Source organism: Battus philenor, unplaced genomic scaffold (genome assembly GCF_028537555.1).
Source record: "Battus philenor isolate CCGP_79_NKW_IND1 unplaced genomic scaffold, ilBatPhil1.0.hap1 SCAF_12, whole genome shotgun sequence".
Taxonomy (NCBI): domain Eukaryota; kingdom Metazoa; phylum Arthropoda; class Insecta; order Lepidoptera; family Papilionidae; genus Battus; species Battus philenor.
The window spans coordinates 291,016-306,447 of NW_027181674.1; the positions used below are offsets into that span (position 1 = coordinate 291,016).

The window sequence follows — 15,432 nt, forward strand, 5'->3', positions numbered from 1 at the left end:
ACTGAGGAACTAAACCAAGAACAAAAATCTCTCTCTCACTCTCTCTCCTATTTAAGAAGGGTCCGCCGTAGCGATCTAAGAGTTTGGCGACCTCACCAAACGAGTGAAATAGTAATATGCTTCCTTACCGTCTATGGGTCTTAGACTAGGCGTTCTCTGTGCACTGCCACCTCGAACCAACGGAATCTGAAAATAGCATCTGCACAGCAGTGAGAATCCGGTCCCAATAAAAAAGAAATCCTTTCGTTGTTCGTATCTAGGCGTTAAGCGTATTGAAACGTTTTGAATAGACAATAAAACAATAGCTAGTGAGTGTTCATTAATGTTACCATATATCAGAGAAAACGTGGACATTCCCAATGTGACTATCTTTATTTTAGTCATATAGGCAGACGTTATTAATAAATATAGAAGTTTCTAAATCAATTCCTTTTCTGCCATTAAATGTTAATAAAATTACAGGTTAAACGCCTTTGAATTTGCTTGATTAAGAAAAACAAACACATTCTCTTTTAACCACTCTTTATAAAGTAATTGGTTATAGATGTAAAAGCTTTAAAAATTTCATTGCATATCACATTTGCTGTAAGGTTTACTACTTACTACTGTAAGGTACACTTTCAACAAAAATCAATAGTTTTAGAAATAATTTAAACCATAATGAAAAATTAGTTATTATGTATAATACAAAGAGATAATTTCGCCCTGAAGATTGTTCGCACCTATTAAGTCTGTCGCATTTCAATAAAATTAATGAATTAATTTAATATATTTTAGAATAATAACATTATACAGGTGTTTAAAAATAGATGTAAGAGTTTTAAAAGTATTTTGCTGACGAATGAACTATACATTTATCTCTTTAAACTTTTACATCTATAACCATACATTGTCTATATAAACATAATAGTCAGAATAGCAATTTAAAATTTTATAGCAATAGTAAATATGTCAGTACCTTATTATCTAAACACTGTTTTGCTGTGGACAAAAATTTCATCTTCGTAATTATATTACGCTATAGGTTAAACATGGCGGAGCGGTTCAATGCCCTCCGGCGAATGGCGCGAAAATTACGAACGCTCAGGAATAGTTTATAATAAAAATGGCGGTCGCGGGCGAATTATATGAAACGTCGATATAACTTGCAAATGATTGCAGCTGTGTTTTGTGTGGTGACGAATGGTGATGACAGTTTCATCTCAAGTTACACACTTTTGCTTTAACTGTAATACAAAAAAATCTAACCTAAAAAAATATTATAATGAATATTGTTCCGTTGTCGACGAACGCGTAAATTTAAATAGGTAATGGCATTTTAATTGATATTTGCTTTAAATTTAAATGTTTAGTGCAAAAAAACAGTGATAGGTTATGTAAAAAATAGATTAATAATCTGCTTTTCAGGCAAATTAAAGGTATAAATTTATTGTTGAATTGGCGAGTGTCATATTTTTCTTCGATTTTGTGTATACGAATGATTTTAATAATAATAAGGATAATTAGTTGGACAAACACAACAATCAACTTTTATTGTTGGGAGTGGGCGTGGGATCGACTGCAGATCCGCAGTTTGCTTGTTGTGCTCCGAGCAGTTAAAATGGAAATTATGTCGTATAGGAGGATAGATAGAGCGCGACATCGGCCGACCATTGTCGCCAGGAGGCGCGTCGGCCCACGCGACTGTCGCCCATATCCCCCAGCAATAAGGCCGGTTCTCGTGCGCCGCTCGCGCCGGGTAGATGTGCTTTCGACAGTTTTTTTTCCGCTATAATTAGCGCGAGTAATTTTGGATCCAAGTAATTAAATTTCACGAGTCGACGGCGAATGTTTTTTGTACGGAATTAAAAATGTTTAATTCCGCCAAAAGCGGGATCGAAGAAATACTTTTTATTGAATTAAGCAGAGCCCCGCATAGCGCAGAAACACTAATGACAAATAAATGAGAGATATTTCTGAATCACTCTCATTGTGTGGGAGGAAACAAAGATCCCGAGATCCAACAATTTTAATTTATCTCAATATGTAAATTAATCGATAACTATAAAATCGATTTTTATGGAACGCCGTTAAAATTATTGCCGAAATGCTAACATACTGGAGTGATTTTGATCCTTGGCATATCAAGGATCAAGATCAAATAGATACGAGCGATGCCATAAAATAGAGAACCTCACACACTACACGTCTTGACAGCAAGCCTGTTCATAGCACCGACTGCAGTCCTGGACAATTAATTTTATTAGAGACGTATTTATGTTACATAATTAGATAAAACTTCAGATCAGAGATCACATCAGATGATATTTCGTTTATAAAAACAATGATTATCGTAGCCAAGAGGACGTTTTGTTAATGTCGTACACAACGTACAGTGCCGGAGGTATGCGCTGGACTACCTTACTAAAAGAAACATTGTTCTCCTGTACTATAATTCCGAGATAACAATGCGTGTCCGTTCTCTTACCTTTACAAAAAAAGTCTGTAACAACTGAAAACACTACAAGGATCTAAAAAGACCAGATTTAGTTGCTTTCGAATACACGTTACCCGACTAATAAAGAGCGAATGGCAAGCAGAGCGTAAAATACATTAAAATGGTTGAATAAAGGAAGGTAGTTACAGAACGGTCCTTGCGTTACTAAGGTGGAAGCAAAAAATAAGGCGAGTGGAGCGGCGGGCGCCGGATCACTTTTTAGTTTATTATTCTGACAGCCGACTCGGTATGGGGCTGGAATTGAGAGGGGAGGAGTGAGAGGAGTGAGGGATAAGTACGCAAAACTTCTACAGCTCTTGCTAAACTTTTAGTGTACTACATCGTCTTTGTTACTGTGCCCACATGCGTTAGAGCAGAAATCATACCTTGTTTAACAACATTCAGATCCTGCGAAGTAACCATGATCATGACTGAAAACACTAATTATGTTATAAAATAGCAGTGAGATCAAAAATACCTTCCTTTGGAACCAATATGTCACAAATATTGTACAAGTTCCATATTGTTAGCTAAAACAAATATTAACAAATTTAAACTCAAAGATAAGGAGGAGCCTTAACGAATATTATTGATAGTGATTTCTATAATGCAGTGCGCTTAATACAAATCGGAAAGTTCATAAGTAAATGGACATATCGAAAGGTAAAACTCTAAAAAAAATGTATACCAAAATCCACTCCATGTTCGTACTGAATATGTACAATATTGTGGTACTCTCTGACAGAAAGCGTTTGTGCTTTTAGTTGGAAATAATATGAATAAAGTAAAATTAATAAAAAAGAAGGTGGGGTACATTCGATGTTAGTACTCAAGGAAAATTTCCTTTCCTTATAAGTCAAATTGTACAAATAAATACTGTTTTCGTATGAAGATCTAAAATTGCAATCAGAAATCTAGAGGTCACCACTAATGCACTGTCGTTCAGTCATAAAGTTTTGTTAAATTCCGTTTTTGGATTATCTGAACATGTTAGTTTAAAAATTTCAGCTGTCAATTCAGATCATAATGCTTCACATTAATTATTTCCAGGACAACAAATTCAACAAGGTTTTGATCAGATATCTTCATACAAATGGAACATAAAGGATCTTGTAATAATCATTTCGTAATGCAAGATGTCGTGTAAGACCGTGCGAGTGACGCGTGCGTGTTTAACTTCGACGGGAGCACCTCCCTCGTTTTGTTTGCAAGGAACAATCCGTCTCGGGCCGTGTCCTTTTTTAGCGTCTCCTCCTTATGTAACATTTGTTTATTTTCGCCCGACTGCAAATTAGAAGCTGCGTTGTCCTTGTCATTTTTTAATTATAAGGAGCGACTGTCGGGGGCCGATGGGCGCCATCTTGTTACACTTCGCCGCTCCCCGTCTGCATTGTTGTCAGAGCGAATCTTCGTAGCTCCTTTATTCTATATCCGACGCAGCCTCGCTCGTGGTGTTTATTTAACATATTATCGAGAGTGTTCAATTTGTCATTGTTTTTGTCTTAGGACACCACGTCCTCCGCTGGACATAAGTTTTGCTCACAGATTTCCAACAAAATCAAAATCAGTATGAAACGTCTATTGGAGCCTTGTTGACAGCGTCCTACGCTGTCCTAGGATGGGAAAACTTATGGTCTCCATTCCAGAACCTTAAGGGATCAATACATTAGATGCAAATTTAAGTATGGATGAACATTTTGGTTATGCGATCAAGATTACTTTGAGATTGCCAGATCGTTTGTGTAAGATCATAATCGAAAACAAATTTCCCAGCAAGAATACCTGACATATATCTTCAGAACGGTCGCGTCGGAGCCGCCGCGTGAATGCACGAGACGCGATCCTTCGGGCGAGTCCTGCCGCGTAAGGCGTAAGTAATTCCCCGGCGGCTCTTTGTGCGCCGGCGGAGCGTGAAATCCGCAGCCCGGCGTCTCGCAGCGCGGGCCGGCTTTATTGCAAATTAATAAAGTTTCCGACACAGTCTTTACCCTTCGTCGTGTGCGAGCTATTCGATCTATCCTCGCTCCCTTGCTGCCATACGTGGTTTCAAAAATGTAGGAAGTTTCTTGTCGCTGTAATTTATTTCTACATAGTGCAAAAACCCAGATGGCCACTCCTGCTGCAGTTTGCAAGTACCTCCAGTGTCATGAGATATATACTCTACTAACTTTTGAACCCGAGCCGAAACGTGGCATTTATTTAGCCTTGTAACCTAACGTGGCTAATAATTTTTGCTGTTCCTTGCTTAGTTACCAGTAACTCTTGAAGTTTAAAACTAGTGCTACTTAAATTAGATATTTTCAAAGTCACTGACGTAGCTAGTAGAACTGCTAGCTTAAAGTGGAAGGGCACATTGCACGTGCAACCTATGGCTGATGGTCAAAAGGTTGGAAGGTCATCGTGAAAATCCTTGAGCTTGGCCTATGCCTTGCAGTGCATCTATCGTGTGGTATAATGATGGTGGATTATCAACATTTAATTTGTACTCTTTGGATAGTAGGTATCTAGCAATAAACAGAGTCTCTGGAGCTTCCGTTGTTATGTAGTTACTCAATCCACAAATGCCACTAACCAATAGCCGAACACAGAACACCGACGCTAGCTTTAATGTTGTTAGCTTTTATATCGCTAAGTTGGTGCCTTTTTGTAATAATGATACCACGTAATTTCTTGGTGTGTGCTTATTCTTTTTAAATTTTCAAGATAACTTTCATCTTCAAAAAGTTAGCAATTCGAATATAATAGATCGTCAGATGTTTTCGTGGTGGTCTTTATACAAGCCCTTTGTTTGGAAAATTTCTCGATTCTTTTTCAACTCCTTGGTCTAACTTGATGGTCTCTGGAGTAATTTAGAATACCGGGATTATGCATTAGACAAAGAGATTCACTTTCAAAACGGTTTTAAATTCAAATACAATTAACCGCCAGATATTTCCGTGGTACATGATATTAGTTCTATCAGTTTGACTTGTATAAGAACATCATTTGCGAGTTTTCACGATCTTTTTCTGCTTTTTGATTCGTCTTGATTATCCCACGAACGATCGCTGCAGCGATGGCGGATTCAATCGGGCTTAACTTGCCTTCATCTGTAAGTAATTCAGACGACGTAAGACCTAAACCAGGGTTGTCTAATTTAGGTTTCACATTTTCCTAGATTTTTTAAATTTGTTATCATGAAGTCTATGGTGTAAGAATTTTATATCTTCGGAAATTCAGTATGTTTGAGTTTATCATACCTGCTCCACCTCATTTCGTTGAATCAATCACTACAGATGATCGTGATCCTTTTTGGTAACTTTATATTACGTCACCTATTCCTGTTTCTGCTGCTTCAGTCGTTACCTGCTACTACTGCCACCTGCTTCGGCTACTGTGGTATCAGGCGTGGTTCGGACTTGATCACATCAGCTATACTACCGGATATGTTAACCCTACTCTTGTTGTTGGGAGACGAGAATAGTGTAGATTGGAGATCCGACATGTGATTCTAGTTTGTGCAATTGTAAATATCGGGGCCATAGAGAGGGATGTCTTCAGTTTTATTTAGGAAATCGAATGAGGAAATTCGTAGACGAACTTAAGTTACCTATATAGCCTAGCGCATTGGTAAATGAAATGGTTTTGGGCATATTGCAAGCAGCTGCTGTGCCCATGGGTTCTGCTTGGAGACCAATATGAAAAAATAAGTACAGAACATTGTTTACATACACAGGGAGATGAGAATTAGGCTAGACAAATAAATTTTGCCATCAATACGAAGAGACAGAAGACACATAGAAAGAACTTAATTCCAGACACGTGAATATGAGCGAGAATATGAGCTTTGTTCTAGAATTTTATTAATTGAACTATTACATGCTGTACTCCCATATTTTGACGAGACCTTTCTGTCGTCTTAAAATACATCGATTGTTTTCCCATTCAAAATAGTTTTTACTAAAACACTTCAATTGCGTACCTGACCGACCCTATTTCAAGTACCCCACGAGTCGTGAGGTCAACATACGCCCTGTAATCTTACAAAGTATGAATGTAATTGAAATCGATCGGCGATTGTTAGGGACGGCACGACTTCATTCGCCAGCGGCTGACCGGACTTGGGTACCTCAGGATTTCTTAACGATTTTAGATCTAAAAGGGAATCTTATAAATCAGAAAACGGAAGGATAGGTGAGGGTGATCATCCGATTTAATATACAGGGATTAGTTACAGAACAGCTCCATTAAGCTTGATGATCGCACTTGACTCTTGTCGTTTCAGCCCAAAACGCTCACCACAAGATATAGGCCTCCTCAAAAGATGTTTTTGGGGACATATACCATGATTACCGCACTTGGTAGGCGGGGGACGCTGCAGCCCAACCTCTGGAAACTTGTTATTGTGCACTGGCAATCCTGTATAATTAATGCACAAAGAGTGAATTGTATAAGATTGCATTCCGGGAATTGAATCCGCGACCTACGACGCAAGTCTCAGTCCTGTACCGCTAGGCAACTAATGCACTTAGTAAAGTGTCTAATATATTAAAATATTTATTATTTCCACTGGCGTTTACATAGAATCTCGAGTACATTATATGAAGAGATGTGTCAGGACTTAAGACAATAACAGCCAGAAACAAAACGCTTGCAATGAAATTAACATACAGGATGAATGGTTATAGGTGTCAAACCTTTAAAGGAACGAATGTACATCTCATTTGTTAGTAAAATCTATCTACGTTTTACATCTATTTCCCATCATCCTGTATAAAGTGATTACTGTGAAACTATTGCAATTGCAGTAACTTCGGACAGTGCACTCTGCAGGCAGATATAGTAATAAAAATAAACCTACTATATCATCATTACATTACATTTGTACAAAAAAACGAATCGATAATACAAATGACTTCAGGAAATTATGTACAGAGAGTGATTGGTTGCAAGTAACAACATTACACCTATCTCTAAACATAGATTTTTTTTCTGTTGGAATGCGACAGACAAATGACTTCCTGCTTTACGAAATTTGTAAACGCGATCTAATTTTGAAAACGTATTAATTGTATTATAGTAACTTTATTTATTATTTCTGAAATCTACAGAATTTTGAATACAACTATTTAATTATTTTACCAATTACATCGTATTTACATTTACGCATCTTATAAACCGCAAACGTTTGTAAATAAGGCAGCCTCACGTTTAATTCCAACAGACAATAAAATCCAAACTGCGCGTATTTCCAGCGCTGCACCGCTGCGTTCCCACATCACCACAGGCTGGGGGCGGCGCGGCTAAGTGGGCACGCTCTCTAATTCATGGTAATTGGCGCACAAGCGGTTACAGGTTCTCCGCTCGTCGTCATCCGACTTCCCTTTGTGCCCCCGCCGGCGGGTAATCCCCGCGCTCGCTTTTTAAAATGTTTTCTAACAATGCGCGCTCCATCGCTGTTTAGAAGGGTAGGTGTGAATTTCTAAACGAACGCGTGGTAACGCTAAAGTACCGTATTGCTGTAGTCTGTCTGTTGCGCAACTACGTTCGTTGTAATTATTTTTTAACTTGGTTTTTACTCTAAAATACAACAATTTCTCGGCTGATATGACGATATTACGTCATATCATCGTCGGTCCGTCTAGTGGGGGCCAATCCACGGCGCGTCTACCGGCTAGTGGTCCCAACAGCCATAGGTTACACGAGCAATGTACCCCGCCCGTTGTCACTTCCATTAAAACTACATTTATTTTACAGGCATGATGAATACAGAATTGCTGTGTGACAGACAACTTTTATGGTTTCATTATTTTAAATGAAGATATCTGTAAAGACCTTGAGATTAGAAAGTTGACTTTTTTAACCTCAGAGCATATCAGATAGATAGTGCACATTAAAATGATAAATTCGCGCACCGCCAGCCCTGTCCGTGGCTCTCGGGTAGAACTGAAGACGTCCAGATTTTTTCCTTTGCTCTCGCTTCCATAATAAATGAGCGGACGGCCGCAGAGTTAGGCATTTTCGCCGGCTATTCGTCGCGGCTTTTTTTCTCGCAGCGCACCGGGGATGGGGCGAGGGGGAGCGAGGAGGCTAGGGGGCGAGGGGGGCACTTCGTCCATTAATTCAAGCGTGTAATGATGCGACGCTCTGACGGAAGGGAATCGCAAGTTGTGCAATCACGAGCTGAAATATTTAGCGGCGCTCGCGTCGCCGACTTTTTCTTTTCTTACGCCGTCGCACCGGCTCATTCACGTGCGCTGCCAGGGCTGGCGAGCGATACAACCTTCGGCAGGTCCCATGGGGCGTCGTCAAGCTTTTTTGTGAATGTTTGTTAGTAACAGAAATTTTTGTTTTGGTTACGCGGGGGAAATCTCCTATAATGATCAAAAACCCCCCATCTAAAGGATGGATAGGTTTACGTTTTACGTGATCACCTGTCCTGTGTGATAGACTCCGGTATCTTCACAAGGAAGATCCACAGTCCTCCACGCTATGTTATTCTGGATAACGCGTCCCGGGGTACGCGATGTTTCCGCTCCCACTGACATCATCGTGGCCGTCCACCTCAGCGTCGAAAGGCAGAATCACCCAAACCAAGTAAATATCCAACCGATGACGCTCTAGAAATTTCCAAGCCAAACTTAATCTCCAATATAATCGCAGTCTAAGCGCCGACCCGTTTCTGGTCGATTAGGTCGGTCTTTGATCGTCCGAGCGTGGCTAGTTTAGTTTAACAGTGAATACACATCATGTCTTCGTGGATATCTCGGCATGTGCTGGCAGCCCTGTGAGGGAGCTTGTTTTTGTGCGTGCGCCGTTATAGCGACTTCCTGTGCCGCCGGACATAGCGACGGCGGGCCGGCGCGTTTTTGCCCGGGGAAAATGTCGCCGGTAATTGCCCGCCGGCGTACGTACGTACTCACAACGCTTGTTAATCTGCTCACCCTGTTCATATAACACGAAAGTTCCTAAACTAGTCCAGGGACTGCCAGATGTCTACGGGAGACTATGATATCGAGCCAAAAAATGTCGGTTCAGTTTGTAAGCGGGATACCACGGAACTTTGTTTTCTTTTACTAGTGAAGAATTAAAAAGTTGTCTCTACTTCACCTATAAACGCAAACAGATAAAATTTTAAAACGCTCGGCGACTGTCATTGTTAAAAAGATATAGATTTAATAAAATAAATTAAAACCCTCATTCATAACTTTAACAACTACTATTTTATTATTATATTGACGTCAGCTTCTGATCTGTTAGGTTGTCTCGAAGACAGGTCTTCACTCAAACCTTTCATTCTTGTCAATACTTCAACAAGTACTTCTCGTCTTGCCCTTATTTCATTTACCATCCCGGGGGCCTTTCATATATCCTTTGTCAACTTATCATATCCAAATATATATCTCCTGGTGGCTTTTCCTAGTACCTGTTGCAATCATTTAATATCTCAACTACTGCGACTCTTACAAATAGCAAAAATGACGTAAATTCATTGGAAGAATGTTGGTAGGTGATCAACGGAGGGCCCAGCGGTGCAGGCGTCAGCGGGGTGGCGGCGTGCGCGGGTGTTGTGCGTGCGGAGGGCCGACGGCGCGGTGCCTCCTCCCCCGCCCGCGCAGCTCCGGAGAAGCGGCGCTGGGCTGCCTTGCCCTATCTGGACGACGATCTGGCCGCAAGAGCTCCTTCCTCCGATGACGATGACACTAAGGTAGACCTCACCGGGGATTAAAGGAGCTGGTTATGAATATAGTTTAAAAATAGAAAAGTAAAAATTAAGTTATAAATGATTCTAAATATAAGAATAAAACAAATAAAGAAATAAGAATAAAGCAAAAAGAACAAAATGTAGAAATGTAGCATTCTGTTGGGAAGGCAAAGAAATACGAGGAGATGAATGAAAGGATTAGGAAAAAAATAAAGTAATGAAAGCATTTGTGCAGAATAAAAGATGACATTCTGACAAATCAGACAAAATCAGTGAAAAAAAAAATTGTTTTGTAAAAATAGTCTCTCTCCACCCAAGACAGAGGAAGTAAGACAGACCCCCATAACGGGAGTCAGTAAAAAAAACACAGCCGCTCACAAGAGTTACTAATTTATAAAGAATAGAGATAGATATAACATGCTTTCATTTAATCAAATTGGGCCGCCATTTTGAATTCGGACGCCATTAGTAATGTTGTGTCTGTCATTGCATTCGGGTCTAAATTGTAAATATTACATATTTGCAGATAAATATGTTATATGGGGAATCTAGTCCATTACTTGACATCATCTTTCTCGCCATAGAAGGAGAGAAGAGAGAAGGTGGAGTCACTTCCACCCTCTAACGCGTATATATGTTTTTTAAGAAGATATAAATCAAAATTGATCACTTTTCACACATTTTTACATTATGCTAATTGGCAGTAAATTACTATATTCTTATAAGGGGAAAAGCGTTAAAATATTTTTTTTTCTTGTCGTTCAAAACCCTAGAACCGGCCGTGGTAAATTTATTCACAGTTCAGAATATTGATGAAACTTAATGGAAACTTGGCGTTGTATAAGAAGCAATGTATTCATAGAAAACTGCCTTTGCCTTTATATGTTATAGAACATATAAATTTATATGTGCCTCGTATGCCATGAGCAAGAAGAATCATATCGGTCAACTTACCTTCAGACCTCCTCTTAAAATCATTAAGAAAATAGTAGTCATTCATTCCTAATAGAACGTCGTAAGACAGAGGATTAAGATATAAAAGTAAAAAAAAATAAACTTGGAGGGTTGTTCTGTAGGGCGGATGTATAGAAGTACCAAATGACGTTTCCAGGTGGAGACGCCGGTGCGTTTCCGCACATCGCCACCGCTGGAGGCATTGAAGCCGAGGCGCGCGGGAGGCGTGGGGGCAACGCTCGGGGCGGGGGCGGGGGGCGCAGAGGGTTGCGCCTCCCCCCGCCGTCGCCGCGTAGCTCTACCGCCTCCGCGACGACACCGTCCCGCGCTGGACTTCGACAAAATGCAACAGGTGAGTGATACGTAGCCCAGACTTCTAGTTATTGAATTTTTTAAACCTGGTTTACACTGTTATTCAAGTGATATTGAATATCCTTCGGGTCCCAACGATGGAGGAGGCTCTCGAGGTTTTAGATCGCTCAAGCAGGCGCTCCGTGGAGTGACCAGGCAACACCATAGACATAGCTTTTGACTTTACACCTACAACTTACTCAAAGGCAGATTAGCCTTAAATGACTAATCTCTTGCGCGTTTAATTTGTGAGTCTACGCTCTTACTGGAAGTCAACTGAGATCAGCTCGACTACTACCCCGAGGCACTTCCCCTCTGACCTCATATTGACTCTATCTTTGTACAGCAGCTTAATATGCATTAGCCCAGAAATATCACTAGCCGAAACCAAATCGTCATCATGCTAACCGGAGCCCGCTAAAGATCGCCATGATGAGCACTCTTGCGCTGCATCCAGCGAATTTCCACGACTTTGACTATGACTTCGGTCTACCTAGAGGGGCTTAAGAAATGATTTGTAGACTACTGATTTAAACGCGTAGTAACAAGTATAGATAGATAGCTTTATCCTTGGTATTCGAAAAAACTTTTTGATAATAATTAAAGAAACTGTTTATAAAGAAATTTAATTGTCTGAAAAGTGCTTCGATTTATTGCCTATTTAAAATGTTATTATAATGATTTAGTGAAGGCCAATACACTCTCGCAACACTGTACCAAAAATTTCATTTGAACGTGGTGCAAAAGTAATATCATAATTAGAACTAGCAGCTATTTTGTTATTCAATGAAAAGAGCTCTGTTGTTGTTGTGAAAAGTTTATTAGAATGTGTAAGATTGATGATATTAATTGGACAAAATGATATAGCTCAAGTGGCTATCTTCCGAATTGATGAATAATTGCGCTCGCTTTTGTGGCATTTTAAAATGTTGCTCGCAGTCATCTGGCTACAAATTGGCGCTATCTTCATCAATGCTTGTAAGGTGCGTGGTTAGTTGCGGTAAGGGCGAGATTTTAAAGAGCCCCAAGGAAAGAAGTCTGGTGCTGTGTGATCTAGCGATCTTGGGAGCTAGTTCAAGACATTAAAACGGGAAATTGCCTTACCTGGATATTTATCAAATAAGCTGTAACAATCATTACACCTTGAGGCGTGTATCGCTCCATTGCATCTTGACAGCTAATTCTCTATATGTCTTTATCATAAGTATCAAAGTACAGTGGCATATGGAGCTATATAAAAAAAATTAAGGCACGTTCACATCATGCCATTACTTTTGCGCCACCTGTTACATTTTTGAATATTTATATCAATATGATCGCTTGTGATTCCGAGTTTTCTGTTGTGCGGAATTCTTGTGTCAGATCTGTACAATTTTAAGACCTAGGTTTACAATTTTAGTCGTCAAGAATACCTGAATAGATTTGCGAAAAGCTGTACTGACTTTAAACCGGTAGAATTCAACCATAGACCACGTCAAAGCTACCGGCTTTATTTTGAACGGCTTATCTTTGAGCTATCATCAAATAGCTTATCTGCAATAAAACGCAGCTCGTTATCAGCTCGGCTTTATCACTTGCCACACTGATACGCGCGTGGATGTGGTTTCAAGATAAAAACAGGTTAATGACCTAACGAAATGTGCATTCGATACATCCGTATTGGTAGAGAACGTTGAACTTTTAATAAAAACAACTTCTAGAAACGTGCTCGCGGCAGCGCCTGCGCACACGCACTCGGCTGGACACTACCGGTGCGCTCGCTTAATCTAGTTACAAAGTAACTTGCGGCGCTGCCATCTTAACCGCGTTACAGAGCGAAAGGAAAAGAAAGAAGAATTGAGGCAAGAATGAAAAGAACGAAAGATCGTACGATGTATGAAAGACGATAATGAAAAAAAAAATATGTCAACAAATTAAATAATGTTGAATAGTCCCTGTCCCATACAAGATAGGGGGTACGAGAGGCTCCTAATAGTGGGGGCCAAAAAAAAACCGCGTTTCAAGTGATCATTTAATATCCTGTAGTCTCTTTCGAGATCTTTGTGACATTACAATGAACCAAGATGATTAATAATTGATGATGTTTATCATTAATCACTGCTAGATCGAATCAGAAATGATGAGATCCGCAAAATAACCAACATTCCCGACATAGCTCGACGAATCGCACATCTGAACTAGCAATGGGCGAAGCGTACCGTTCTTGGCGATCTCGAGCCGGTTCAAGAGTTGTAGGCAAATATATTTTATGGCACGGTTTTTGGACCCTCACTTTCAGCTCTCATCCTTTATATGCAAATAATTTTAAATAATTTCTCTAGACCTTAACACTATCTTTCATTCCTTTCTATACTTTCCTCCTATGGTGCATGTATGAAACAAGTATAACACACGTAACGGTGTTTGGGAGAGGCTTATGCCTTGTAGTGGACATCTATCACCTGAAACGATGTGATAATGATGACCCTTAATAGGATGCAGTCAAATTACGTTACTAGTTTAGTCAGAACAGCAAGTCTGAAATTTTCTGCAACACCAAAATAACCCTGAAAATAAAAATAGGTTTACGTGGGATTTTTTGTCCGCTTTGCAACTCCAAATCGTCCTTTACAGACATCCTTTAATCATGCCTCCACCAAAGTGATCTAAGGGCTCGGAGGCCTCCCAATCCGATGAATCCTAAGGAATTCCCTAGCTTTGCTACCTTAAAAGAGGTGCTAGTCTAATCCTACTTGCACTCACGGAATTTGCAAATTGCCATTTGGACAGCATAGCAAAAGAGTAAATAGATCTACGAAAATGTCATATACGTTTATAGTGATGAGCTAAAATAATGGCTTGGCTTCACCTATCAATGTAGGTAGATAGATATATTTCAAGAAGCGATTTGTAGAAACAACATATTCATTACAATGTGATGCCCTAAATTCTCTTTTTTTTTCTAAAATTATTGTTTTGTGTTCACAACTCCGCAACGCAAGTGTACATAATTTAATCTAATCCTAATATTATTGACGAATTTTAGAAATACGATAGAAATGTAGGAGGGGATCCAAAGGTACCAGATATATTTTGAAAATGGTGTAGGAGAAAAAATCTGAAAACCAGTTTTATAAATGATCCTAAATGGGTATTAAAATTAAAAAAATAGGTAGGAATGAATGTGGCGATAGCTTTTAAGCTGAGTCTACATATATCGACATCGATACGGCCGCGGGCGGGTGCGTGCCTGCGAGCACATGTGTGCGCATAATTAGCGGGCTCACGCGGCTGCCGCTCCCACGCCTCCCTCCTTCCCTCTTCCCTCTTCCCTCCGGGAGAACCCCGTCGCTCAGCCCTCTCGGCACCACTCCACAAATGCACTCGGTTTGCACCGACGCACTTGTTTTTGATATACTCCGAAACACAGTACACGGGAACCGTACTTTACCGAGTTTCTTAGACTTATCTAAGATATATTCTAATTTAGTAAAACTGGTAAAAAACTCTCGTTGCTAAATCATTTAAAAGTGATAATACATTTTGTATATCAACATAAATGCCCACTGCAAGGCAGAAGGAATAATCAGATGTAACCAGAGGTAATTGATGAGATTATCGTCATACGCGTGTATACAGGGTGATTGGTTATAAATGTAAAAGCTTGGTATGTACAGCTCATTTGGTGTCAATTAATGTATACACCTTATCCAAGAAATCAAAGGTTTAAGAAATAATAAACAACGTAATGATAATATACAAAATATAAAAAATATTTTCAAAATTCGTATTGCTACATATTAAAATTAATCATTGTTTACCATCTGTCCCTGCAGACTTTGTACTACTAGAAGTTACTGGCACGTCGCATTTAAATAGAAAAAGTTAATTAATGTAACATTTCATAGTGATCACTTTATAGAAGGTTTACCGAAAAATGATTTAGAGCTTTTACATTGTAGTCACACAGTCTATATTGCAATAAAAC

At 39.6% G+C, this 15,432-nt stretch overlaps 1 protein-coding gene across 1 annotated transcript in view; it reads left to right on the top strand.

Annotated features, from left to right (window-relative positions):
* Positions 1–15,432, top strand: part of Reph (Regulator of eph expression) — a 67,269-nt gene that overhangs the window by 43,077 nt on the left and 8,760 nt on the right. Inside the window, exons 5-6 of the mRNA XM_068776415.1 lie at positions 9,966–10,163; positions 11,272–11,466. Coding sequence (XP_068632516.1) covers positions 9,966–10,163; positions 11,272–11,466 — 393 coding nt within the window. The remainder of the gene's footprint in view (positions 1–9,965; positions 10,164–11,271; positions 11,467–15,432) is intronic.